The sequence below is a fragment of the Colletotrichum godetiae genome, assembly GCF_030913485.1.
Source record: "Colletotrichum godetiae strain CBS 193.32 chromosome Unknown BDP55scaffold_45, whole genome shotgun sequence".
NCBI classification, from domain to species: Eukaryota; Fungi; Ascomycota; class Sordariomycetes; order Glomerellales; family Glomerellaceae; genus Colletotrichum; species Colletotrichum godetiae.
This window is the reverse complement of record NW_026851293.1, coordinates 301,451-324,300: the sequence shown is the minus strand read 5'-3', so window position 1 is coordinate 324,300 and position 22,850 is coordinate 301,451. Positions and strand designations below refer to the sequence as shown.

At 52.2% G+C, this 22,850-nt stretch overlaps 10 protein-coding genes across 10 annotated transcripts; 6 read left to right on the top strand and 4 right to left on the bottom strand.

Moving 5' to 3' along the window:
- Window positions 1-15: 15 nt before the first annotated feature.
- On the top strand, window positions 16-1,652 carry BDP55DRAFT_635731 (uncharacterized protein; the record flags this gene model as incomplete). Its single annotated transcript, XM_060572805.1, has 2 exons — window positions 16-59; window positions 113-1,652. The coding sequence occupies 2 exons, from the start codon at window positions 16-18 to the stop codon at window positions 1,650-1,652; spliced, it is 1,584 nt and encodes a 527-aa protein (XP_060425669.1).
- Window positions 1,653-1,685: 33 nt separating this feature from the next.
- On the bottom strand, window positions 1,686-3,388 carry BDP55DRAFT_706773 (mitochondrial dicarboxylate transporter; the record flags this gene model as incomplete). The annotated part of the gene is made up of 10 exons (XM_060578063.1): window positions 3,082-3,388; window positions 2,988-3,019; window positions 2,902-2,926; window positions 2,777-2,844; window positions 2,527-2,726; window positions 2,313-2,472; window positions 2,230-2,248; window positions 1,981-2,152; window positions 1,836-1,924; window positions 1,686-1,779 (listed from the first exon to the last, which is right to left on the bottom strand). Exons 1-10 carry the CDS (start codon window positions 3,120-3,122, stop codon window positions 1,686-1,688), a joined length of 900 nt encoding a protein of 299 aa, XP_060425668.1. The 5' UTR covers window positions 3,123-3,388.
- Window positions 3,389-3,491: 103 nt separating this feature from the next.
- On the top strand, window positions 3,492-4,707 carry BDP55DRAFT_675664 (uncharacterized protein). Its single transcript, XM_060575763.1, has 2 exons — window positions 3,492-3,803; window positions 3,915-4,707. Exons 1-2 carry the CDS (start codon window positions 3,573-3,575, stop codon window positions 4,605-4,607), a joined length of 924 nt encoding a protein of 307 aa, XP_060425667.1. The 5' UTR covers window positions 3,492-3,572; the 3' UTR covers window positions 4,608-4,707.
- Window positions 4,708-4,964: 257 nt separating this feature from the next.
- Window positions 4,965-7,213, bottom strand: BDP55DRAFT_289554 (major facilitator superfamily transporter). Its single transcript, XM_060566542.1, has 10 exons — window positions 6,963-7,213; window positions 6,729-6,884; window positions 6,546-6,628; window positions 6,215-6,486; window positions 6,031-6,158; window positions 5,849-5,978; window positions 5,696-5,792; window positions 5,368-5,637; window positions 5,232-5,316; window positions 4,965-5,176 (listed from the first exon to the last, which is right to left on the bottom strand). Exons 1-10 carry the CDS (start codon window positions 7,079-7,081, stop codon window positions 5,059-5,061), a joined length of 1,458 nt encoding a protein of 485 aa, XP_060425666.1. The 5' UTR covers window positions 7,082-7,213; the 3' UTR covers window positions 4,965-5,058.
- Window positions 7,214-7,692: 479 nt separating this feature from the next.
- On the top strand, window positions 7,693-9,973 carry BDP55DRAFT_289599 (coenzyme A transferase). The gene is made up of 7 exons (XM_060566543.1): window positions 7,693-8,057; window positions 8,125-8,409; window positions 8,460-8,646; window positions 8,714-9,018; window positions 9,077-9,188; window positions 9,248-9,587; window positions 9,640-9,973. Exons 1-7 carry the CDS (start codon window positions 7,775-7,777, stop codon window positions 9,772-9,774), a joined length of 1,647 nt encoding a protein of 548 aa, XP_060425665.1. The 5' UTR covers window positions 7,693-7,774; the 3' UTR covers window positions 9,775-9,973.
- BDP55DRAFT_675640 (uncharacterized protein) lies at window positions 9,836-11,091 on the bottom strand. Its single transcript, XM_060575762.1, has 3 exons — window positions 10,703-11,091; window positions 10,205-10,629; window positions 9,836-10,140 (listed from the first exon to the last, which is right to left on the bottom strand). The coding sequence occupies exons 1-3, from the start codon at window positions 10,820-10,822 to the stop codon at window positions 10,041-10,043; spliced, it is 645 nt and encodes a 214-aa protein (XP_060425664.1). The 5' UTR covers window positions 10,823-11,091; the 3' UTR covers window positions 9,836-10,040.
- Window positions 11,092-12,557: 1,466 nt separating this feature from the next.
- Window positions 12,558-13,996, top strand: BDP55DRAFT_617592 (catalase-like domain-containing protein). Its single transcript, XM_060571285.1, has 3 exons — window positions 12,558-12,944; window positions 13,002-13,686; window positions 13,752-13,996. The coding sequence occupies exons 1-3, from the start codon at window positions 12,606-12,608 to the stop codon at window positions 13,835-13,837; spliced, it is 1,110 nt and encodes a 369-aa protein (XP_060425663.1). The 5' UTR covers window positions 12,558-12,605; the 3' UTR covers window positions 13,838-13,996.
- Window positions 13,997-14,233: 237 nt separating this feature from the next.
- BDP55DRAFT_718814 (uncharacterized protein) lies at window positions 14,234-15,478 on the bottom strand (the record flags this gene model as incomplete). The annotated part of the gene is made up of 1 exon (XM_060578420.1): window positions 14,234-15,478. One exon carries the CDS (start codon window positions 15,476-15,478, stop codon window positions 14,441-14,443), a length of 1,038 nt encoding a protein of 345 aa, XP_060425662.1. The 3' UTR covers window positions 14,234-14,440.
- A 1,134-nt stretch (window positions 15,479-16,612) lies between these two features.
- BDP55DRAFT_675631 (acetyl-CoA acetyltransferase) lies at window positions 16,613-18,200 on the top strand. Its single transcript, XM_060575761.1, has one exon. It carries the CDS (start codon window positions 16,634-16,636, stop codon window positions 18,158-18,160), a length of 1,527 nt encoding a protein of 508 aa, XP_060425661.1. The 5' UTR covers window positions 16,613-16,633; the 3' UTR covers window positions 18,161-18,200.
- A 600-nt stretch (window positions 18,201-18,800) lies between these two features.
- Window positions 18,801-21,929, top strand: BDP55DRAFT_289458 (uncharacterized protein). Its single transcript, XM_060566541.1, has 5 exons — window positions 18,801-19,107; window positions 19,230-19,528; window positions 19,599-20,313; window positions 20,370-20,455; window positions 20,526-21,929. The coding sequence occupies exons 1-5, from the start codon at window positions 19,012-19,014 to the stop codon at window positions 21,871-21,873; spliced, it is 2,544 nt and encodes an 847-aa protein (XP_060425660.1). The 5' UTR covers window positions 18,801-19,011; the 3' UTR covers window positions 21,874-21,929.
- The last annotated feature ends 921 nt before the right edge of the window (window positions 21,930-22,850 follow it).

Genomic DNA, 22,850 nt, shown 5'->3' with positions numbered 1-22,850 from the left:
AGATTCCCCATTATCATGGGTCTCGTAACTGAAGAAGAGGCAGAATCGCTATTTGCATTGTAAGTGACATGCCTCCACCGTCGATGAGAGCTTTGTCAAACTCACCATCTAGCTTCCATGGCAAGCTTGCCCACACCCGATGGGGACTTGATCCCAAGATCTACACTCCATCCTTCACCCGTTCGCGCTCTGCCTTCCTGTGCACCTCTATCATGGCCGCATCGGCCCTATTCCTTCCGTCCGCTGGTGCCTTGTCCAAGAGACTGTCAAACCATTGCAAGACCCTCGCACATAGAGTTATCGCGAACCGACACAAGTCTGTTGAGATTGTGCTTGCATTCATGGTCAACGTTCCGTGGATGTTTCCTGGCCAGCATAGCACTGATGATGAGACTTGCTGGTATGTCAACATGGCTGCCACTATCGCCATTGATCTGTCCTTGAATAAGCTCCTCATCCCAATGGAAGTCGTCGGTTCCGGCTCGAACATGGCATTGTCCCGTGGAGACTGTCTTGATCCTCGGACTGCGCTGGCCATGGACGGCTTCAGTCACATAGAACATACCTCTGATCTCGGACAACGTCTCCTTCGTCGCCGCGAGCGCTGCTGGATCGCTCTCTTCGTTCTCGAACGAGGCATGTCTCTCGCTCGCGGCCGGCCCTATACAGTACCCATCACCCGGGTCATTAAAGACTGCGACCAATGGCATCGGTCCAGCATTGCTGACCCCATGGATGGTCACTTAGTCTCGATGGCTGTACTTCGCCGAGACCTCGACGGACTACTCAACACTGTCCGCGCGCTCTGCGACGGGTCGCAGGGAATATCAACAGACGGCGGTCTCATCGCCCAGTCTATCCAGAGTGCCATTGAAAGATTCTTCGATCAATGGCTAACCGAATGGGGCTATGCCATCGGCACAGGCCCCCAACGCCGATTGCCTCCGTACGTTGAGATTCTCGTCGCCCACACTCGGCTCTCGACGTACGGAGGCGTCATCAACCACCCGACCGCCCCGATGGAAGTCAGGCAATTCTTCCGCACGGCCGGGCTGTCGTCTGCTGTGACGGTCATGCGAGCAGCGATCCAAGGAGAGTCGCAGCTCCAGTCGATCCCGAACAACACGACAATCATGGTTTCGTTTGCAGCCTGTTTCGCGCTGACTCTGAGCGCCTATGCCACGGGCAGCTCCAACTTGGCACCTAGCATTCGAAACCTCATTGAAGAAACGGCAGATGTCTTGGAACGTATTGGCTCTGCTACGAAGCACAGAAATGGCTTGTCCACACTGTACGGAAAATATCTCAGACGTATCGTCAAAAAGGCGGCCACGGCAATGGATGGCCAGCCTCAGACGAGTATGCATCCCGACCCAGCTATCCCTCGCAGCGGTCAGCTTGGAACGCCCTCATCGGCCATTGCAGCCTCGCCTCCCGTCAACATGGGTCCACCAGTCTCGCAGCCACCCTATATGGAGTCGCAGCTATGGCCCGGAACTTTGCAGTTCTCTGCCATGTCTGACGATCAGATTGCTGAAGTCCTCAACCAGCCAGGCAACGAGTTTGATCCCTCATTCGCGGGCTTGTCCTGGGATGACATGAATAACTTTGACTGGTTAAGCTGGCCTAACCTGACAGAATTTGGGTTCTAGAGGAACACCTTTTGGTTCACCATATTGCGCACATCATGCCTTCATAGTTTCAACCGGGGCGGCGAACTGCCATTGCGTCAGTTTTCGCAGCTGTTCCATAAACACAAAGGTCAGGACAGTATTTGGCCTGCAGTACACAGACATCAGCAACATCATTAACATTTCCTTATGGATGCGACTTACGTCAATCTCAGCCACGCCGGAGTCCATCCTTTCATCAAGAAGATTGCACCTTCTTCCCTCAGACCCGCTTGCACAATACGAAGTAAAGACTAGGTTCGATTAGTCAACCGCCTTCGAGGGACTGGGACTGAAACTCTCTACTCACGTTTGCTCCTGGGCCGCTCGCAGCCGCACTTTGAATTCTGCTCTTGAGGACATCAGCTGGCGCGCAAATCGTTGTCGCCGCAGTCCCAGCAAAGAGAGATGCTACGGCATGTGTTTTGATATCATCCTTCATTTCAGTCTTTTGCAGGAGGATGCGTTTCGTTGTCGAGTATCTGTTCGTGCTTTACATTAGTTTTGCTTGATTTCTGTAATCCCCTCACTCGTGGATGTCCACTCCTTTGGCACTCACGTGGCGATTTGTCCCACGTCTATGATTTGATATCAGCTTCAATTGAACATGCCAGTCGTTTCCGAGATTTGCGCTTGACTTACTCATGAGTATACTGCGCACCACGTTGGCAGATATGCCTCGGGTGAATGCCCCAACGCCCTCCTCGCGACCTATCCTGTAGAGGCCCTCGACCGCATTTGAATATGCAAATCGTTCACCAACACTCTTCGCTCCATCAGCGCACATGCGGACGAGAACAACCTAAGTTTTTGTCAGCGGTTGCGATGCACTATGGAGTAGTGCCAGTAGTAGTACCTCAGCAGGATTTCCAACAAGCCCCGCTATGCCTCCGGCCAACCCAGCACACGATATCGTCATTGCCGTAGTCAACTTCTCTTGGCCCGTCCATTGCTTAGCCTGTTGCGCAAAGTAGTTATAGAGACCGAACCGGGCGGTGGAATATGTGGTTTGTCGGAAGATGGATGCTGACAGCCCAGACCATAATGAAAAGAAGCCTGAACAGTGTAAGTGACGATGATGCCGAAATTCGATTTCTGCCTCTCACCATCTCTGGCTGCGAAACGGTACATTGCTCGAAACATAGACTCTCTTGACTTGAGAACCTGCATGCGACTACTCGAATTAGTATCCAATCTACAGTCTGTAACCCGAGGAATGCTCTCGACCTACTATTTCGTTTGGTCCAAAGGATGTGCTGCATTCGCGTGATTAGTAGCCAGCCTGGATACTGCAGTGCCGCTCGACGGCGAACGTACTGAAACAGACTGCCATGGAGGCTGCAGCACCTCTTCAACCATCAGTCAGCTCAAAGTCCAACCTTCAATTCCGGCCTGGAATCGTGTAACTCACCCGAGCCAGAAAGGCTCCTTCTGCTTGCTAGTGCCGGACATCGTGTGCTGATGTTGCTGTGGGTATATGCAATGCTACATGCAACCAAGTGCCAAAGTCGACATCCATTTTCAGAAGCTCGATCTGTGGACATGCTCTTTTGATAAGTGATGCGGCATTGTGGCCATCGATCCCTTGTCTGAGCTTATCCGCCCGCTGTCCGTTGATACGCGCTGGTTTCGTTCGCTTCCCACAATCCCTCGGACTCCAAATGTAGAGCCGGCGAGCTCTCGGCCGCTCGGCGCAATGTTGATATCGTCGAGCTCCAGTTTCCCCACGCTGATGTCACATGGGACTCGTCGCATCGGCACTTCTTTTTGAGTCCGAGACGCACGGCCGAGGGACCTTCTTTTGTCTTCCGACTTGCGGAACCCCTCCGGTCTCGTTCAATTGGGGAAACAAAACCACTTCTGCATCCCACCATCTTGCTTGAACGTACACCTCCTGGTCCGATGGATGATGCGCCCGCAGAGAAAGAACTGAAGCAGAAGAGTTCCCACAGTGATCGAAAACCAGAGGAAACCATGTCGAAGCTCGCGCCGTCGCTCAAGGCACTTATCAACGCGCCTTTTGCCCGCCCCGGCCAGACGGCTGCGCCGTCGCATATTCGCGAGGTCTACCAGGCCATCGCAAAGGATGCGGCGTCGAAGAATGTCGGCGCAAAGCCGTGGCTAACAATTTCGGTACGCCGATTCTTTATGACTTCACAGCTTGCATCGTGTAGCTCAATTGACTACAATTGAGCTGTTGTGACAGTCGTACGGGCTCCGTTATTAACCTCGGTATTATCTTAGGCCGCAGCAACCTTCACACTCAACTCCCCCGAATCTCTAGAGTCCCTCTACAGCGTCGCTTCCTCCTCCGGTCGTCCCGACAAGCGCGAGACGGCTGAGTTCATCCGAGAGATTGGCCTCAAGTGCATCAGCTTCAATGGCATCCCCCGCACTATCAACTGCCTCAACGCCTTCTACGCAAGCCTCCCCAAGGACGTCACGGCACATCTGGAGACGAAGCCGACGCGGACACCAAACGCGCAGAATATTGACGCCATCACGTCTCGCGGTCAGGGACTCTGGGACTCGATCTATGCACCCTTCGAGGTCAAGCTCTACGAGAAGCTGGCGCAATCGCACCCGGATCTTCCGGTGCACATTCTCCACAGCCACTATGCTGGCTTGCTATCGGAACCCAAGGAGCGGGGAGGCCTGGCCAGCGTCGGGAGAGTGCTGACTTCGATGATTGCTATTTCATGCTTGCGAGCACAAACCGGTGTTGGTCCGCAGGTTCTGTCGCACGTCTTTGGCTTGAGGAAGGGACTTGAGGACGGCACATACAAAGCGGACAACCAGGAGGACATCCAGGGCGCGGAGTGGCTGGCTAGCGACGAGGGCAGCGAGTGGATCTTGAAGTCAGTCGATACCATCACGGAGGCCATTGGCGGAGCTGCGAGGTCAAACTTCGCTCCCGGACGCGAGTCCAAGTTGTAGATCGCGGGGACCTGTGGTTCTCGTCGAGATGCTGTACACTACCGGGCTCCAGGACCGGATCATTTAGCCCTTCATGAATCTAAGCTTTGTTTTACATCAATACTTCCTTGCACCAGTCCATCGTATCGTCAAATGTGCTTGATTTCTTTCGGGCAAACCCCGTCGCAATACCAGGGACTGATGTTGGTTGTCCTTACAGGGACATACACTGGAACTCAGGACGCCAAATTCCTTACTCCTTTAGATGAAATCATGAAATGTTGACTGATGACACGCGCATGCTTACGCTTGCTCTGACATTGACATAGGGCGATCTACGAAGCGTTTGGAAAAGCTAGGTCTCATATATGGAACGCAAGAAACTCCGTGACTTTATGAAAGAATATATGATTCTACCCTAAGATCTAGTATGTCCGTCACTTCTCAACATCCGCCTCTTACTTGGCCATCCCTACAGCACCATCTTGAAGTGAGGTTCCCGGTCATCGCCTGTGCCAACGAACTGGTCATACTTCCCGGCAGCCTTGTCGCGGTTAATCTTGGCGCACCAAAGAACATTGATGAGGGTTCTGGAAAATCTGTTAGTTATATCTTCAAGCATGAATACTAGAAAGATTTACTCACGCCACCCACGCATAGCACAGCAAGCCCAAGATGACAGTGTGGCCCTTGTGGTACAACGGGCCATCAGTGCTAGGGTAAATGAAAGCTGCAGACAAAGTCAGTCGTAGTCTGAGGCGGAAACCGTTTGACAACTTACTGGCTACGAAACCACCGCAGTTAGCAATGGCAAGTTGCAGTGCGGATGTTGTCGCGCGCTTGTAGTGACCAGCTGAGTTGTTGGAGTTCCAGACCAAAACGCACGGGACGGCGCTGTACATGCCAATAGCCATCAGGCACGTCATAGCGAATCTCGTCTGTGGCGCCGTGACATTGGCGATGGCTGCGTAGCCCGCGATAGAGATAGGCAGGACAAAGAGCATAAGTGTACCACGCAGACGGAGGCGATCTGATAAGAAAGCCACGAGAACTATGATGGCCGTTAGCTTTGATTCGGATCAGTCTAGTCTTATGCTGCCATTGCTTACCTGTGACTGGAGTCGCAACCGCGTACGGAATAACGGACCAGAGTTGGACTTGATTGGAGTTGGAAGCAATGTGCATGTCGTTGATGATCGTTGGAAGCTTTGTGTTTTTGTTAGTCATACGAGCACAACCTTCAAACTTTTCGATTGACTTACAAATAGTCCAAAGGAGTACAGTCCAGACAGAATAGCAAAGTATGCGGTTGCGCTGAGCCAGATTTGGAGGTTGAAAACGCCACGACCAACTTCGGACCAACGAAACTTCTCTTCCCTTTCGCGTGATGAGCTGCGAAAGAGTCAGCATCAAACAGACATGGGGCGTTAATCATGGTGCTTACTCAAATCTATCTCCAGCATGACCTTGGAGCCTGAGCAGTGCCCATTCCCGTTCTTCTTCGGTAAGGATCTTCGCTGTCGCCAAATTGTTGGGCAACCCGATGGCAGCAATGATTCCGCAAACTACCGTCTAAGATTGCATGTTAGCATCAGCTGAAACAGGCCGCTTGAGCTTCAAGAACTTACGATGATGCCCTCGATGATGAAGATCCATCTCCAGCCCTTAAGGCCGGCCGCAGGACCAATCGCGGACAAGCCTCTCGCGAGGAGACCTCCAAATGCACCCGAGAGAGATGCAGCCGTATAGAAGATACCGATGCGCAGGGCGAGTTCTCCGCGGGTGTACAAGCCGGAAAGATACAGCACCATACCGGGAAGCAGTCCACCCTCAGTCAAGCCCAGGATTGCTCGGACTGCGACGAAGCTGCCGTAGCTCCGAACGAAGCCGAGGCACATGGCTTTACAAAGTCAGCAATCTTAATCATTGGAATTACCTTCCTCAAGAGACTTGACTTACTGACAATACCCCAAGCACAGGTAAGAAAGGGCAGCCATATCCGCGGTGAGACCTTCTTCAAGACGAGGTTGCTTGGCAGTTCGCTGGGCGTGCATTAGCGACCGGACGACTGTGGGGAACCACATGGGACGAGAGCACGTTGACAGCGCCAAGATCAGCTGAGAACGGACGGAAAGATGTTACCTCGCGATGTATGTCGCATAGAAGACAGCCAAGCCTTGGTTGTATTGGTTGTTACTGATGCCAAGGTCCTCTGCTAGGCCAATAATCTTTGCGTTACCGACGTTGGTTCGGTCGAGAAAGGAACAGAGGAAAAGTAGAGCCAAAAGTGGTAGGACCCTGTCAATCGTGGCGTGTTAGTTGAAATGAGCCCTCAAAATGGACACTTGTAGTTCAAGACTTGGGGAAAGCGCTCACCTAGTGTCAACTTTGAAGAGCAGAGTCTTTGTGAGATGCCGTTGACGTTCTGCTTCAACCTCTAGGTGGCTCTCATCATGCTCAACCTTGGGGTCCATGTCAAAGTCCTTCGAAGTCATACTGAATTTGGGGTAAAGTTTGGCAGTGTAACCTTGGGAAACTCTTGGAAGAAACTGGAAAGACGAGAACAACAGTCAAAGACAAGACAACAAGACCTGAGTTCCTATCTGCCAAGCAAGGGCAAAGCTTGGGGGTCCCTCCCCCGTTTTGAAGCCCGTCTTCCCCAGATCCCAAATCTGCGGGGGAGGACGAACCCACGGCGGGCAGTATCTTAGACCATCCCCGGATCGTCTCTCTGACTTTGCCGTCATCCCGTCCAGACCAATGACAAGCCTCTGTTTACTGTACGCCAGGAAGCTGACTCGGAGTCTACTTCTGATCTCCGAGAGCTACTGCAGAAGAAACTCCGAGTTCCCACAACTCCCGGTGCCCCGCCATGAAGACGTCAGAGACTCCCCTGTCTTTGCCTGCGTCTTCCCCCTCATGCCGAAGCCACTGCTAGACCGCGGGAGCGGAGGGGCCTCTTCGCAGTCGGCGTGCAAAAGAACGGCCGAGGCGTCCCGCGCAGGAACCCGTTCAAAAAGATGAGGTCGCGCCCACCTAACCCGAACCTTGAAATGCCCCCCCGACTATCGGCCTTCCTTTTTCTTTTACTTGTGCTTAATCTTTGGTCTCTCGTCACAATTGACTGAAACCTTCCCTTTTGTGTTTTGTGGATAAGCCTGCCTCTCCTCCAGAAAAGGACCGAACAAATGTCTTCCATTACTCGCCAGTTGCGCCCGCGGGTGCTGGTCCGCGCATCCTTCAGAGCTGTGCCCGCAGTGTGTGCGCAACCTCAACGTTTCCCCCGCGCAAAGGTCCTTGGAGTTACGACATGCCGGGGCATAACGACGACACCGGTCCGCAGATCACAGAAGGCGCCTGCCACGAAGAGAGGTGGCTCAAAGCTGTATGCGTCTGCCGACGAGGCTGTCGCGGACATCAAGAGCGGATCAACTATTCTGAGTTCGGGATTCGGGTTGTGTGGTGTTGCTGGTAAGTTCGATGATGCTCTGTCTGCAAGGCTAGAGGATTGGGATATGCCTGACAGGTTTGACAATAGACACAATCATCGGTGCACTAAATCGCAGAGGCCCAGAGAACCTGCACTCGTTGACGGCAGTCTCAAACAATGCCGGTCAAGAAGGCAAGGGTGGTCTGGCTGTCCTCACCAAGGCTGGCCAGGTGAACCGCCTGATCCTCTCATTCCTTGGAAACAACAAGGCATTGGAGAAGAAGTATCTCACTGGAGAGATCGGCATTGAGCTGTGCCCTCAGGGAACGCTCGCTGAGAGGATCCGTGCCGGTGGTGCTGGCATTCCCGCCTTCTTTACCCCTACTGGAGCTCGTAGGTAACTCTTCTTGGAGATACGGGGAGCTTAGCTGACCCTTTCGTAGACTCATTGGTTCAAAGTGGCGACATTCCCGTTAAGCTCGATGCTTCTGGTGCGGTGAAGGAACGCGGCCGCACGAGGGAAACGAGAGAGTTTAATGGCAAGACGTATCTCATGGAGACTGCTCTGACTGGCGATGTTGCTATACTGAGAGCATGGAAGGTAGACACGGCTGGAAACTGCGTGTTCAGGTATGTGCATCACTCACGAACAGCTTCGACGCAATGAGAAACACTTGCTGACTGTATGTTCGCGCAGGTACACTACCAAAGCATTCGGACCCATCATGGCCAAGGCCGCAACAGTCACCATCGTCGAAGCGGAGAACATTGTCGAGGCGGGCGCAATTGACGCCAACGACGTGGACTTGCCCGGCATTTTCGTGGACCGAATCGTGCCCTCGACCGCCGAGAAGAACATTGAGATCCTCAAGACGAGGGCAGAGGTCGGCGAGGGTGAGGACTTGAATGCGCCCAAGAACGACGCGCAGGCGAGGCGCAATCGCATCGCGAGACGTGCGGCGAAGGAGTTGCAGGAGGGTTTCTACGTGAACCTTGGCGTTGGTGAGTTGGCTCAAGCTCACGCCCCACGAAGTTTGAAGACAGATGCTGACGATAACAGGTATCCCGACTCTTGCTCCCTCATTCCTCCCGGCCGAGCGCAACGTTTGGATTCAATCGGAGAACGGAATCCTGGGCATGGGTCCCTACCCAACCAAGGACCAGGTCGATGCGTAAGTATACCCACCTTTGAAAGGAAGTGAGATGCATGAGCTGACATGTCCAACTCTAGCGACATTGTCAATGCTGGCAAGGAGACCGTCACCCTCGTCCCCGGTGCTTCAACATTCGATAGTGCCGAGTCCTTTGGCATGATCCGTGGCGGCCACGTGGATGTCTCTATCCTCGGTGCGTTGCAGGTCAGCGCCACGGGGGACTTGGCCAACTATATGATTCCCGGCAAGGTGTTTAAGGGCATGGGTGGTGCGATGGACTTGGTGTCTAACCCCGACAACACCAAGATCGTTGTCGCGACTGAGCATGTTGCCAAGGACGGCTCTTCCAAGATTGTGCAGGACTGCAGTCTGCCGTTGACTGGTGCTCGTGTTGTCAGCACGATCATTACTGATCTGGTATGTGGAGTGTGGTGATCGATTGAGAGATTCGTTGCTAACATGACGATAGTGTGTCTTTGAGGTTGACCGCAAGAATGGCGGCCTGACACTGACTGAAGTCGCGCCCGGTGTTGACATTGAAGAAGTGAAGTCGACGACGGACGCAACATTTGAGGTCGCAAAGGATCTCAAGACGATGGAGTGAGATGGTGCTGTAATTGTAAAACCTGTGTTTAAGATACCACTAGAGAAAGCAATGCACTAAACGATGCAATTCATTTGTATTTGTCCATTGGCAAGTGTTGTCATTCGTGGCTAATAATACATTAACGTCTATTGTGTGGAAGTCATGAAAATCCAAGCATTCGTCGGCAGTCGTTCTCCCGGTGCGCTTGACAGAGATTGAATCGCGGGGGGGGTATCATCCAAGTTTGGGCACCAGAAGTATTTAGGAAATCATAGGAGAGCCCTCTAGTCGCTGCTGGAGCTGGAGCTGCTGCTACCGCTGCGCTTGCGGTACGGGTCCTTCTTGTGCTTGTTCTTTTTCTCCTTCTTATGCTTCTTCCCCGCCCTAAAGTTGGTTCATGTTAGTCGTGCGCTTGAATGATTGAATTGAACAGTAGTCAGTCACTCACTTCTCCAACATGTTTGCACCAACAGCGCCAGCAATTGCACCGCCGAGGGTTCCGAGGAGACCGCCACCGGCCTTGTGCGCCGCCCATCCGGCCGCTCCGCCACCGACTAATGTTGCACCGAGGCCCTTGTCCTGATCGGGACCGCCGGGACCAGCACCATATTGAGGCTGGCCGCCGTATTGAGACTGCCCGCCGTGCTGAGGTGCGCCATATTGCACTTGCTGGTTGTGAGCAAAGCTGTCTCGGTTATCGTAGCTTTGCTGGTGTTGGTTGCCCTGGGCGTAGGTTGGTTGTTGGGGTCCGCCGTATCCGTGCTGCTGCTGCTGATGCTGCTGCTGCTGGGGAGGGGCGTTATAGCCACCGCCCTGCTGGTACGGGGAGTGCGACTGCTGGGGGTAGCCGCCGCCACCGTGGTGTTGCTGGCCCTTTGAGAGGTGTTAGTACTGCTGACCTCGATGTTGCTTCACGTTAACGTGAGGACTGTCTTGAAGGTCTTACCTGTGCATAGGTGGGCTGCTGAGGGGCATAACCACCCTGGTTGTATCCTTGCTGGCCTCCGTATCCCTGGTTCTGGTTGTGGCCGCCGCCGCCGCCGCCGTAGTAGTCGTTCGCGGACATGTTGATGATTGAGGGTTGGTGAGGGTTGAGAGAAATAGGTGGGTAACAATGTGTCGCAGACGTAGTAGGTATCGATTGAAGTCTGACACCTATCTTATTGAATGAGCTGAGCAAAGCAAGAGCCGAGAAAGAGGGGAATGTTGAAGCTTTATAAAAAAGCGTCAGACTTGCTTACTGCTGAGTCTCGAAGGAACGCTAATCACCTAGTCAGACGGAGCTTGCGGAAATTGGCAGGGACGGGCACAACATGCATACTACCGCAAGCAGCCCACCGCGGGACGGGGATTGAATCTCTCTCGACTTGTTCCCAGTCAAGCTAAGTTTCTTCCCCCGCTATCCATCTATGGAGCATGGCCCATCAACCATAGAGCCACCAGCGTTTTGCCCGCGCCCCTCGGCTCAGCTTCTATCCAGTCGTCATGTCGCCGTGGCGCAGTCACTGCGCGGGGTGCTTAACGTGGTTGTCAGCCCTGCTACAACCTGCAAGCAACAGGCCGTGAGCTGATGGGCAAGCCACCAATGACGCGACCCCATCCAGTCTGCCGCTGTCCGCTGTTGCTGTTGGATAGTTCGCATTCGGTTCCTCAGGTGTAGAGTGGATGATGGCGAATCAATGACTAACAGCTCGTGTTCCGTGGATTGTCAACTTGCCAAACGCGGAAGTTGCAAGTCTCATGAAGCCATCACGATGTCTCCAGTAACAGTTCCTGTCATCATCTACTTATCTTGCAATCGTCAAAGGCAGTCACCGACATTTAGCGACCCAACTTATTGGTATGGGTCAGTATGTTTCGCGGAGTAGTATCTCTGTGATCGGCTGAGTCCGTTTCAAGAAATGGATCGGACGAACTCTCATTCTGGCACTCTCTAGCGGTGCGGCCACTGCCACCCACCTGCTGTGCTGCTGCACGCCATTAGCTGTTGCATGCCCCCGGGAAGCACGGCCAAGATCCATCATCCAGGTTCGCGTATCCCGTTGCGACCCCAGAATAAGATGCAGGGGGGTGCCGTTGAGGGGAGTGGAGTTGGGCCGCAGCAGCTGACCTCGGCGTCTCCGGTCGCGGCGCGGGTGGGGCCGATTGGCCGACCTGGTCCCGGGGGAAAGGTCCAAATTGCCACGGCGGATTGGCGTCTTAGCTCCGAGAGTTGGACGTCCCCGAGTCCGTTGGTATCGTCGCTCAATCGTCTGTTTCTCTTCTATTGTCTAGTCCGTATACTAGCACTCAGTGTACTGGGCTGAATGAGCATAAGGTACTCCGTAAAAGTAGATCAGACATGACCCCGATCCTAGCCGTGTGCACCCGCTGGTCTCTGCGACGTACCTATACAACACAAGGAACCGTGTCATTCCAACCGACTACCTTTACAGTGATCTCGCATTTGTGAGATAGCCAGGCTCATCCAGAGACCTTCGGCCGTTGATCCGGATGAAAGGATTACAAAAGGTATACCCTGATTGGCATCCAGGATTTGGAAGAGTGTCTCACAAGCTTCTACGCCAGAGCGGTTGTTGCGGGGTATTCAACGCCGTCGCCGTGTAGCGCGATCGGATGATCTATAGCGCCTGGGTTAGCATGAGCCAACACGTTCTACTCCAATATCAATGAGGCGATCTTGCAACACTAGTCGCGTGGAGGAACGGCAGTGCTGCTGTATATGAGAACTCTGGAAGCATTAATACCTGTCTTGTTCCTATTCTCAGGATTTTACATGCCTATGTAGTAGATATTTCCATCCTGAAGATACAGCTTTCAAGTAGCAAAATATATCACACCAAGACGTCATGACTAGCATCATCAACAACGTTCTTCCAATCGGAGACCTCTCCACCCGTGCCTATGTGCGGTGGGACGCGAAAGGGGTTGAAGAAGTGCCTCCAAGCGAAGCAGAGGACATCCAAGCCGTTGCTGAGATGATCAACGAGGGACAGCGCAGAACTTGGAACTCGACACGGCATGGGTACGGCGGTACTCATGCCAGAACACAGGGTATCGTTAAAGGCACATTCATCGTCTCTGATGACTTGCCTCCCCACTTGAAGCAGACGGAACTGTTCCAACACGGCGGCGAGTACCCTGCAGCCTGCCGTTACAGCTCAGAGCCCGGTGACCCGGGTCTTGATGTGGGTATTCGCTGATATACATCGTTCAATACAGTGTACATAGCTAACTCGTTGCAGGATCGCATCCCCCAACCCCGGGGCTTTGCCATGAAGCTGTTCAACGTCAAAGGAGAAATGTTTGAAGCCGGCAAGGATACTCCAACTCAGGACATTGAATTCAATAGTACCCCGGCCATTGACCTTGCTGATGCAAAGACCACAAAGGAAATTATCGGGCTTCGGCTCAAACATGCTGGCAACAAAGAGGAATTGAATAAACATCTCAACGCTCGCCAAGACGCCCAGCTTCAGCTCGCCCGAGACCAAGTCCGAAACACTCACCTTGAATCCACGCGACAGTATTCACAGACGGCGTACCGGTTCGGAGACTACGTCATCAAGTACTCCCTCGTCCCATCCACTGAGACGCAGAGAAAGCTCTACGACGAGACTGTGAAGCCAGAGCATGACGAGGCCATCCTGCAAAAGTGGCTGCAGAATTTCCATGCTCATCACGATGCGGAATATCTCTTCCAGGTGCAGCTGCTAGAGAACCTCGGTGATCAGCCTGTCGAGTACTCAGGTGCCGTGTGGGATGAGTCAAAGTACCCCTGGCAGACTGTCGGCAAGCTTGTGATTCCACAACAGGACAGTTTTGACTACGAGAGGAAGAGATTTTGGGAAGACTATGCTCGTGTTGATCCATGGCATGGGTTGAAGAGTCTTCAACCATTGGGTAGCTCGAACAGGCTTCGGCGGGCAGGTAAGTCGTCCATCTTACAATAACGGTGTTAGAACGCCCTGATACTCCGGATTTAACACTCTCAGTCTACGCTGCGAGCAGCAGTATGCGCCGCAAGCTCAACGGGGTAAAAGAGGTCCAAGTCAAAAGTATCAATGAGATACCTAATTGAAGATCTTTCCAGGCATCTGAGCAGGTCAGAGACCGGCGGCGGGCCAAGGGACGCCGTCGGCTGTTAACTTGTGTCTGAGCCATGATAGATTTTATACGACGAACCATCTAGTATTCATCAGCTGTAATATAAATTGACAATTGCTATTTCCCATTCAAATGAGCGTATTCTGCTAGTACCTGATGTTGACTTGGACTTCTCCAGGTCGGCCGAAACAATGAGGTGACTTCTCAAGCAGCATCTTAAAAACCCTATGATGTCTCAGAAACCAGAAACACCAACGACGAAATCCTCATTTTGCCTCTTCAGAACAATGACTCAGAAACCTTCTTGCCAAAAAACCCATTTCCTTTCCAACTTCCTAAACAAGCGTGTAAATATTTGTCACACAAAATCCCAAGATCCACCTAACATTTCTACGAGCAGCACGCATGGCGAGCCCTTGCCTTCGATTGTCGAAGTCCGGCATGTGTCAGTGTCTTTCAGAGATACAAGTATCAAGAGAGAGAGGCTGCTCGTATTCTAGGGGCTTCGGCCGCAAGCAACTGCGATCAGAGTTCTCGCTCAGCGTGAGCGTGACACAAGTCATGGTGTTTTTGGCTCTTAAATCCCATTCCAGTGAGGAAGTTGATTGACAACTGTGTGTGTTTGAAGGATTTTTATCATCTGTTGGATTCCCTCGGTCGTAGCGAACTTCTCCAGACATCCATGCCGGATCAGAAAATCGATCATAACGAGTGCGGAGTTGGGCTTGAATTTGTCTTGGAGAAGAATTTCAATGATTTCCTTGACTGTCTTCGGCTCGATGATTTTGACTTCTTGTGGATTGAGCTTGAATACGGGATCCACCGCCACTTCCAGGTCGAACGGAATTTTGACGCCAAACTCAGGGGCATTAATAAAGGCTTCTCCCCACCGTTCATCCCGGACGAACGCATACTGAATAGGAGGCGCTGACGTAGCTTCTTTGAGCCACCCAGCTGATAGACTAGTAGTCAGTTCCTCTTTCACTTCCCGTCCAAGACATTCTCTTGCAGACTTGTCGTTGAATAAGCCGTAGGAAGCGTTTGAGTACTGATAGCCTCCAGCAGCGCACTGATCGTATGCGCCGGGAAAGGTCGACTTCTCGTCCGAACGTCTTGCAACATAAATTGTATATTTTTCCGGATCATCTCCGTCGGGTTTGTAGAGATTCAGATGAACGCCAGTGGTCACGATGCCGAAGATGGGAGACAAACCACATATGAAACCAGTTAAGTCACCGGCACCGTACAAGGGCCACATCTCCTTTTCGTCACTCCAGACGGCTTGGGGAAATTTGTTTTTGGCGTTATTGTTTTTCGGCGCAAGGATCTCCCGGATAGCTTTCATTGCATTGACGAAAGTCTCCGAATCCTTCATATTGCCCGGATTCAGTTGAATACGCTTCTGTATTGTTTCGAACGAAAGATATCTTTTCAATTCCGTTTCCAACTCCTGGAGAAGTTTGGCATGGTGAGCGGTAACCATGCCCAGTTTCTCCCAGTCTCTTCCATTATTGTAGCCGAATTCCCAGCAATCGGGTGTCTTTTGGAAAACACTATAGGCTTGAACGAGTTCAAGTAGGTTATTGAATTTGTGGGGTGGCTTTGGTATTAACATGGTGATTGCCCGAAATTTTGCGGTTGATATGAAATTATTTTCCACTGATATTCTTTTTGGATAATTCTGGGAAGATATGTCTACAGATTGCCTGCAGAGTTTGGTGTTTTGGTTTGCTCAGTCAAAGTATCGACGGTTTGCTGCAACGTTTTGCTAACGACTCTACAGCACAGGCTCGTCGCCATGGCAGATTTAAATACATCCCGTAGAAGAGATGAAAGACATTGATAAGTCTATTCAGGATCGGTTCCTTCGACAAAGCCGCAACTTCGTTCGCTTACCGGCGTGCATATTGGGGGCAAAGCCGATGCTTAGCAGCTCACTAGCTCCCATCGGAGTGTCTCCCAACAGACGCAATTTTTTCAAAAAAGCACAATATCGGCATGAGACGACGTTGGAGAGCTATTCTCCTTCCGAAGACAGACACATTGCCTTCTCTGCGTCAAACTACCTAGGTAAGGAACACATCATTCATTCAGCAGCCTGGTATGAATGACATCAATGCATCACGGTGTTGGAAGATGGGTACAGCTGTCACTGGGTACCGTGTAAAGACTGGTTAACGATTGCTAGGCTTTAGGTCCCGAATTTCCTCTGCTCCTGCGCTAATGCACTTGGGGTAGATTTCTTTCTAGCTTCTGCTTCGGCGCTGATGACTACCTCTCCCCATTTGGTGCTTTGATCAAGTCCATTTCGGGCAAGGGTTAGTATTGAGCGCTCACCTGATTATATGCGGACATGTATTGTGTTGTCTTCTTGGCTGTATTCACCACAGATCTTGGTAAACAACAAAGTGGGAGTTAACTCGGACTTTGATAATCAGATACCTCGTGGCCACGAGCACGTGTAACGGGAGCCTTGAAGGGTGTTCAAGGTGAAAGAAGCGCATTGTTCAAATCCTTTCGAGGTCGATATCTGGTGTTACACCAAGTTGAGTGTAGATGGTGACTTAGTACTGTGTGACACTTGGGTTCTGGCCGATGATGGCCTCACGCCCAAAAGGGATATCCGGGGGCCTTTCTCGGTAAACGTGCCAAGGCTCGGTGTATCCCGGTATGCCTCGGTGTAGGTACCGACCCAACTGCCGGTTGAACATTTAGCCCCGGAACCGAGCTCAGAGCTCTGCGTGTGGTTGCCGAACCCAATTGCCATGGTATGCGGGTCCCCCCACCTCGGCTTTGGGGATCAAGCTGGGGAAATCGAGTGGAAGAAGGGGAAGAGCTATTCTCCCTGACTAGCAGTACATCGCTCAAGCTCCCCCGGTTACCAAGCGACATCGCTCACGTTTACCCGACTCTTTTTCGAGACAGCCTTGGCCGAGGGCTACATTCTAAACTTTGTTTCCTTTTCTCTGTACAACAAGTCTGGTTTCCTAACAACATCTCTAGTCAATTGAAGGCCGTAGCTCCGAGAAACATCACAAACATGTCTATCCCCAAAGGAATCTCGTCCGTCTTGAAGAAGGCGCCCTCCGACGTTGTCATTCTGTCGTCGCTGCGAACGCCCGTGTGCCGGTCGAACCGTGGACAGCTCAAGGACGCATACCCCGAAGAACTGCTGTCGACCGTCCTCAAGGCCACCCTCGAGGCTAACCCGAACCTCGACCCCAAGAAGATTGAAGATGTCGCCGTCGGTGTTGTCCTCTCGGAGCTCGGCGGCTCCAAGGCGGCGCGCATGGCCATGAACCACGTCGGCTACTCCAACGACACCTCCCTGTACACCGTCAACCGTGCCTGCTCTTCATCGCTGCAGTCAATTACCCTCATCGCATCGCAGATCAGGACCGAAACGATATCAGTTGGAATTGGCGCCGGAATGGAGAGCATGACCCGCAACTACGGCAGCCGTGCGATCCCCGTGGACGTGTGGCCCGCCCTCAAGGAGTCGCCGGTCAAGGACGCGAGAGACTGCGTCATGGCGATGGGTCTCACATCCGAGAACGTCGCCGAGCGCTACGGCGTCTCGCGTGCGGACCAGGATGCGTTCGCGTTGCGCAGTCACCACAACGCCTCAAGGGCGAGAGAGGACGGTTCCTTCGCCAAGGAAATCGTTCCCGTCACAACAAGATTCCAGGAGACGGACAAGCAGGGCAACAAGGTCGGAGAGGAGCAGACAATCACAGTCACCAAGGACGACGGCATTCGCGCCAACATGGCAATCGAGGCCCTCCAGAAGCTGAAGCCGGCGTTCAAGGCCGACGGTGCCAGCACGGCGGGCAACTCGTCGCAGGTTTCCGATGGCGCCGCCGCGACGCTGCTGATGCGCCGAAGCACCGCCACAGAGCTGGGCCTCACCGACAGCATCATCGGCAAGTTCGTTGGAGCCACCACCGTCGGATGCGCTCCCGATGAGATGGGTATCGGCCCCGCCCTGGCGATCCCCAAGCTTCTGGGTCAATTCGGCCTGGAGAACAAGGACGTGAACCGCTGGGAGATCAACGAGGCCTTCGCCAGTCAGGCGATTTACTGCCTGAGAGCGCTTGAGCTGGAACAGGCTTACGAGGACGGCAAGGTCAACCCCGACGGTGGGGCTATTGCCCTGGGCCACCCTCTGGGTGCCACCGGTGCGCGCATGACGAGCACCCTGCTCCACGGTCTCGGAAGATCTGGAGGCGAGGTCGGTGTTGTGAGCATGTGCGTCGGCACCGGAATGGGCATGGCCGGCCTGTTTGTAAGAGAGTAGAGTGTTAGTATAAAAATGAAGTTACCAGCATATATCTGTACTGCGCGCCGATCGATCGGAAATTCCGAACCTATGCCCTCCGACTCCTCGCTCCTCCGGTACTCGCAGCGCCAAGTCTCAACGACCGTCCCCGTTGAAGTCTTTTCACCATCCCCAGTTGCGACCCACGTTGCTGTAAGGTATTCTATATAGGGTCCTATTCTTAACTAGGGAAGCGCTGTCACTCTTCGCTAATCTGGCGAGATCAGTAGCAAAAGTTGCCGGCCTTCCCCGTTCGGCATCGCCTCACCAGGTGGGCCTCGTGCATTTTAGCAGGATCGACGCATAGGTGGATTTCCTAGGTACGGCAGTCTAAATGGCCCTAATACCTCCTGCTTCGCTATATCTTCCCACTTCCTTTTGAGGACTCTATTGAAGGGGTAGACGCGTTGATTCAGTGCAGAGAACGTGTATCATGGAGCTGAGAAGCCAGTCCCCCCCACAAGGCCTTGCTTCATCTTCACCAAGTGGTTGCAGGATAAGCCCCGTTTTCTGAGAATGCCACAAGGCAGATTGCATACTCATAGCCAATCACCAACGGACAAGACATGGAGGCAATCAACCCATCGAGGCGTTCTGTCGAGCCACATGTGACCTTCGTGTAGGACGATCATTGGTGCATTCCCCATCGCTTGAACGATGACTGCAGCGGCGCAGATAGGTACTCGCATCTCGAAAATCAGGCTGTGAGCAAGTCTGCTCAGGCGCCGTGTCTTTTCCCTTCTTCACCCTACAACCCCGCGAACCATCCTTCCAGAGAAATCGTCACTCTGTCTGAAAACTCGCACAACACTCCTCGAGCAACAAGAGAAATGGAAGTTATTGGGGCAGTAGCGAGCTTCATAGCCATAGGTCAAGCTGTAGGCACCGCTCGCCATGTCGTCCACATTGCCCGAGCAATCCCAGAGGTAGAGAACGAAATGAGGTGGCTTCACAACGAGGTCTGTGGCAACAATATTATGTCAAGCTAATCACTAGAGATCTCAAACGGGAGAACGTTCGTGTGCTGACCTTTAACATGATACTGTAGGTCGAGGCTTTGAGATTGATCCACGAGGAACTCGCCAGGGTGGGAGTCATTACCAATGATTCGAAATTCAAATCACCGATCCTAGAAAATTCCATGCTCCAGCTTACAGAGTCTACGAGAAGGCTCGAAGAAATTCGAAAACGCTGCATACGATCACCCAGTGCCAGAGGCAAAGACAAGGTCAAAAAGACAGCATGGTTCTGGCTGCAAGGCGAGCTGTCCGAGTGTCGAAGTAAAGCGCGAGACGCTAGAGAGAACCTCCAACTTGCGCTCCAAATAACCAATACCCAAATCATCACGTAAGTCTCATGCTGTCAATAGGTTAACAGTTCAGCCTTTTGAAGCTGACAAAATCGCCTCGTGCTCTAGGAAGCTCACTTTGCGCATCGAGAGCATGCAGACCGTTCCGAATGTACAACTGCTTGAAGACTCTACAGGAACTGGAGACGCTGAGGACAGCCCAATAAACATGGATCAGAAGTCTTCCCCCCGTGCTGAAGACATGGGAAAACTCCAGAATGACGAAATTCTACAAGCCGTAACTGGGAAACAAGCTCAACGACTTTTACCGAGTCCCCAACCATCGGCAACCACTGGCCTAGCAACTACCAAGTCTGCGAGTGTTGTTGTCCAGACGTCAAGCTTTCTGCTCAATCGATGCCCAATTCCATGTTGTTGTCGGTGCCATGCTTCGAAGCCAGTCTCGTACAATCCCACGAGATGGGCTTCAAGCTTGGTGGGCAGTCTGAATCTCAGCTTCAACCGTCAATTGACTTTTCGAAACAGCACAACATGCAACGAGGGTAGCTGCAGAAACAAAGCAGGAACATCAATGACAGTCGATTATCAATCTCCGAGTTGGCTATGTTCCAGAGCAGTTCAAATGCAAACCTTAGTGGGCGTCACGACTGGGCTGCGAGTGTCACTTAGGCCTGTCAGGATTATGTCCTTTGCTTCGACGTTTTGGAATTGCACTTATGATGGTTCTCCTTCGAGCTCGAGAGAAACAGTTCAACAGTGGATTTTACATAATGGAAAGGTATTTCCAGGTGACGCAGACCCTAGAGGCATGACTGTCTTAGAGGTAGGCCTTCCATGAGTTGTTCCTGCTGGCACAGGCATGATTAATGAAACAAACAGTGGGTTATCAGTAATGGATCAACTGAAGTCGTCCTCTATTTGTTTCAGATCTGGGAGGACCAAATACTTAAAGGAAGCTATGATGAGTAAGTTTGTCAAAATTTCGAAAGCAGTAGATTCTGAGGAGTAGCTACAGATTGACCATTTTTGTGATAGCTCTTGGTTCTACAGGGCGCACCGTATCATTGAAGACACACCTTCCCTGCCCGATGAGGAGTTGCAAGTACTTCGCCGAATTTTGTCTGCTGGAGAATTGATGGTGAATGCCAGCCAGACCCCGCTGCATGATGCTCTTTCCAAGGGCGGTTTCGACGCTACTATTCGAGCTGCAGGAGATTTCAGTTGGGCCATGAATCAGCGGAACTATGGAGGCGACACTCCGTTACACATCGCTGCAAGACAGGGTCATCTTGATAGCGTCAAACACCTCGTGCATTTAGGATGCGATATCAACGAGGTCAACTGGGAGGGTTGCACTGCTTTAAATATTGCTTCCGAACGCGGCCATGTTCTCACGGTGCAATACCTTATTGATGCTGGTAGCTGGGTGAATGCCACTGACAAATGGGGCCACACCGCGATGGTTAATGCTGCCTTTGGGGGGCACAAAAATCTTGCAAAAGTCATTCAAGCCTTAATTTGTGCGGGGGCATCGGTAAATGCTACTGACAACCAGAACTACAGTGCCCTACACTTCCTAACGTCGCGTGGTCACGACCGCTATACCACCCAAGAGTGCTTGAGGATCCTTCTGGAAGCCGGCGCTGACATCGAATTACGAACTAAAAATGGGAGGACCCCGCTTTTGCTTTCGATTCATGAAGGAGATCACGCTGGCACACAGTGCCTGATTGAGGCAGGAGCTAAAACGACATGCTTAACAAGCCATGGTTGTGGTTTGCTTCACGAGGCAGCGTTCTATGGAACCACTGAGCTGCTTCGGTACCTTTCAACCCTGAATTTAACGGCCGCAAATCCGGACTTGCTTGACAACTACGGATATACGCCTTGGGATTGCTGGATTCACTCCTTGCATCTGCAGGATTGGAAACGTGGGTGGGTCTTAAAACTAACCCCAGAGCGACAGGAAGCTTTTGTTTCATTGTTCATATCAATCAGAGACAGGAATTTGACTGCTGATATAGAGCGACTGCTCTGGCTACTCCAATATGTGAGAGACGAGGACCAACGAGCCGCCACGGCTGCCCTAAGCCCTCTGATCAAGCAGAAAGAAGAGTGGAAGCAATGGGAGATCCTTGGTACATACAAGACCATTGGTTTGCAGATCCGAGAACAGATGTGGGAGGCAGCTGTGGAGTCAGTTGAAGAGGTTGTTGACATGTTACGAGAGAAAATGGCCGCATCTCCGTGGGACACCAAATCGCGGTGGGATCCCTGGAGTGAGACAGAGTCAGAAGACGAGGATGACCATCAGACTGAATCCACTGGATCCGAAGATGAGGAGTGGGATGACGCTGCTGGCGACGACGATGACGAAGAATGAGGTGACACGGTTGAATTGTAAACGCAGAAGGGAGTTTCGAGAGGCATAAAACATACATATGGATAAGTTGATTACATTCAAGCTCTAAAGATACAGCCGAGTTGACAGCATGTCAAGGAACATAAATCAAGTAACCGGTCTCGACCGGACCCCAACCGACTTCTTTGCTGGTTGCAACTCGCTGTAGCTTAGCAAAGCAGCGCTTTATGCAGTGCTCAACAAAATATTCTGGGTGAAATCGTCGTCTCTTCGTCCTTTGTTCGTGGTCGTCGTCGCGGTCGACACAGGAACCTAGCCCGGACCGCTCGTATAACATCTAGTTGTGGCGTTAGATACTGACTTGCCGTCTACTTACATGACCGAATACCAATACAGCATATCTGCATTTCATTATGAGTACCTGAGATCCATATCAATCGCGTTGTCGGTATTTCTCATCTGGGTACATGGAAGCATCGTTGCTGAGTCGATTCAGGGTTGCTCAGTGTCCCCGTGACCTCTTTGATGACAATGCCCGAGAAAGCAGGCCACCAATCGTGATTCTAACCACATGTCCACATCCCACTAAACAACCAGAACCATGACGCTCAAGAACGCAGAGGGTGCTGCAGTCCCTGTCTACTATTGTGCCATCGACAGTCCTTAACCTCCAACCCCCCACTCAGATGTCCACCTCCCATTCTCCATGCCTCCGTCCTCGCACCACCGTAGTCCAAGATGCAGTAGTGATCCACACGACACGTTTCCGAACGAACCAGGTTTCTCTCTTTTGACGCACCTCCTCTACATCCCCGGTCCCAGAGTCCCAACACAACAGGCCCTAATGCCACTAACCCCAACCTAAACCCAGCACTTTCCATTCCCTCGGGCCTTGGCACGCGGGGCTCTATTTCCCCATTTCCACAGATTGGGTGCTGTGGGTTGCTGCTCTCGCTCCAGTTGCAGTGGCTGACCAACTCCAACCTCTTCAGTGGCGG

Excerpts from the sequence above, each read along its gene's own strand:
- BDP55DRAFT_675631 (XM_060575761.1), top strand. The coding sequence starts at position 16,634 with ATGCGGGTCCCCCCACCTCGGCTTTGGGGATCAAGCTGGGGAAATCGA.
- BDP55DRAFT_675664 (XM_060575763.1), top strand. The coding sequence starts at position 3,573 with ATGGATGATGCGCCCGCAGAGAAAGAACTGAAGCAGAAGAGTTCCCAC. Across the intron at positions 3,804-3,914 it reads AGCCGTGGCTAACAATTTCG|GCCGCAGCAACCTTCACACT; the intron begins GTACGCCGATTC and ends GTATTATCTTAG.
- BDP55DRAFT_289458 (XM_060566541.1), top strand. The coding sequence starts at position 19,012 with ATGGAAGTTATTGGGGCAGTAGCGAGCTTCATAGCCATAGGTCAAGCT. Across the intron at positions 20,314-20,369 it reads GAGGCATGACTGTCTTAGAG|TGGGTTATCAGTAATGGATC; the intron begins GTAGGCCTTCCA and ends TGAAACAAACAG. Across the intron at positions 20,456-20,525 it reads CTTAAAGGAAGCTATGATGA|CTCTTGGTTCTACAGGGCGC; the intron begins GTAAGTTTGTCA and ends TTTTTGTGATAG.
- BDP55DRAFT_617592 (XM_060571285.1), top strand. The coding sequence starts at position 12,606 with ATGACTAGCATCATCAACAACGTTCTTCCAATCGGAGACCTCTCCACC. Across the intron at positions 12,945-13,001 it reads CCGGTGACCCGGGTCTTGAT|GATCGCATCCCCCAACCCCG; the intron begins GTGGGTATTCGC and ends AACTCGTTGCAG. Across the intron at positions 13,687-13,751 it reads GAACAGGCTTCGGCGGGCAG|TCTACGCTGCGAGCAGCAGT; the intron begins GTAAGTCGTCCA and ends TAACACTCTCAG.
- BDP55DRAFT_675640 (XM_060575762.1), bottom strand. The coding sequence starts at position 10,822 with ATGTCCGCGAACGACTACTACGGCGGCGGCGGCGGCGGCCACAACCAG. Across the intron at positions 10,630-10,702 it reads AGCAGCCCACCTATGCACAG|GGCCAGCAACACCACGGTGG; the intron begins GTAAGACCTTCA and ends CACCTCTCAAAG. Across the intron at positions 10,141-10,204 it reads GGTGCAAACATGTTGGAGAA|GGCGGGGAAGAAGCATAAGA; the intron begins GTGAGTGACTGA and ends AACCAACTTTAG.
- BDP55DRAFT_289554 (XM_060566542.1), bottom strand. The coding sequence starts at position 7,081 with ATGACTTCGAAGGACTTTGACATGGACCCCAAGGTTGAGCATGATGAG. Across the intron at positions 5,979-6,030 it reads CATGCTGGAGATAGATTTGA|CTCATCACGCGAAAGGGAAG; the intron begins GTAAGCACCATG and ends ACTCTTTCGCAG. Across the intron at positions 5,793-5,848 it reads TGTACTCCTTTGGACTATTT|CTTCCAACGATCATCAACGA; the intron begins GTAAGTCAATCG and ends AAAAACACAAAG.
- BDP55DRAFT_289599 (XM_060566543.1), top strand. The coding sequence starts at position 7,775 with ATGTCTTCCATTACTCGCCAGTTGCGCCCGCGGGTGCTGGTCCGCGCA. Across the intron at positions 8,058-8,124 it reads CGGGTTGTGTGGTGTTGCTG|ACACAATCATCGGTGCACTA; the intron begins GTAAGTTCGATG and ends GTTTGACAATAG. Across the intron at positions 9,189-9,247 it reads ACCAAGGACCAGGTCGATGC|CGACATTGTCAATGCTGGCA; the intron begins GTAAGTATACCC and ends GTCCAACTCTAG.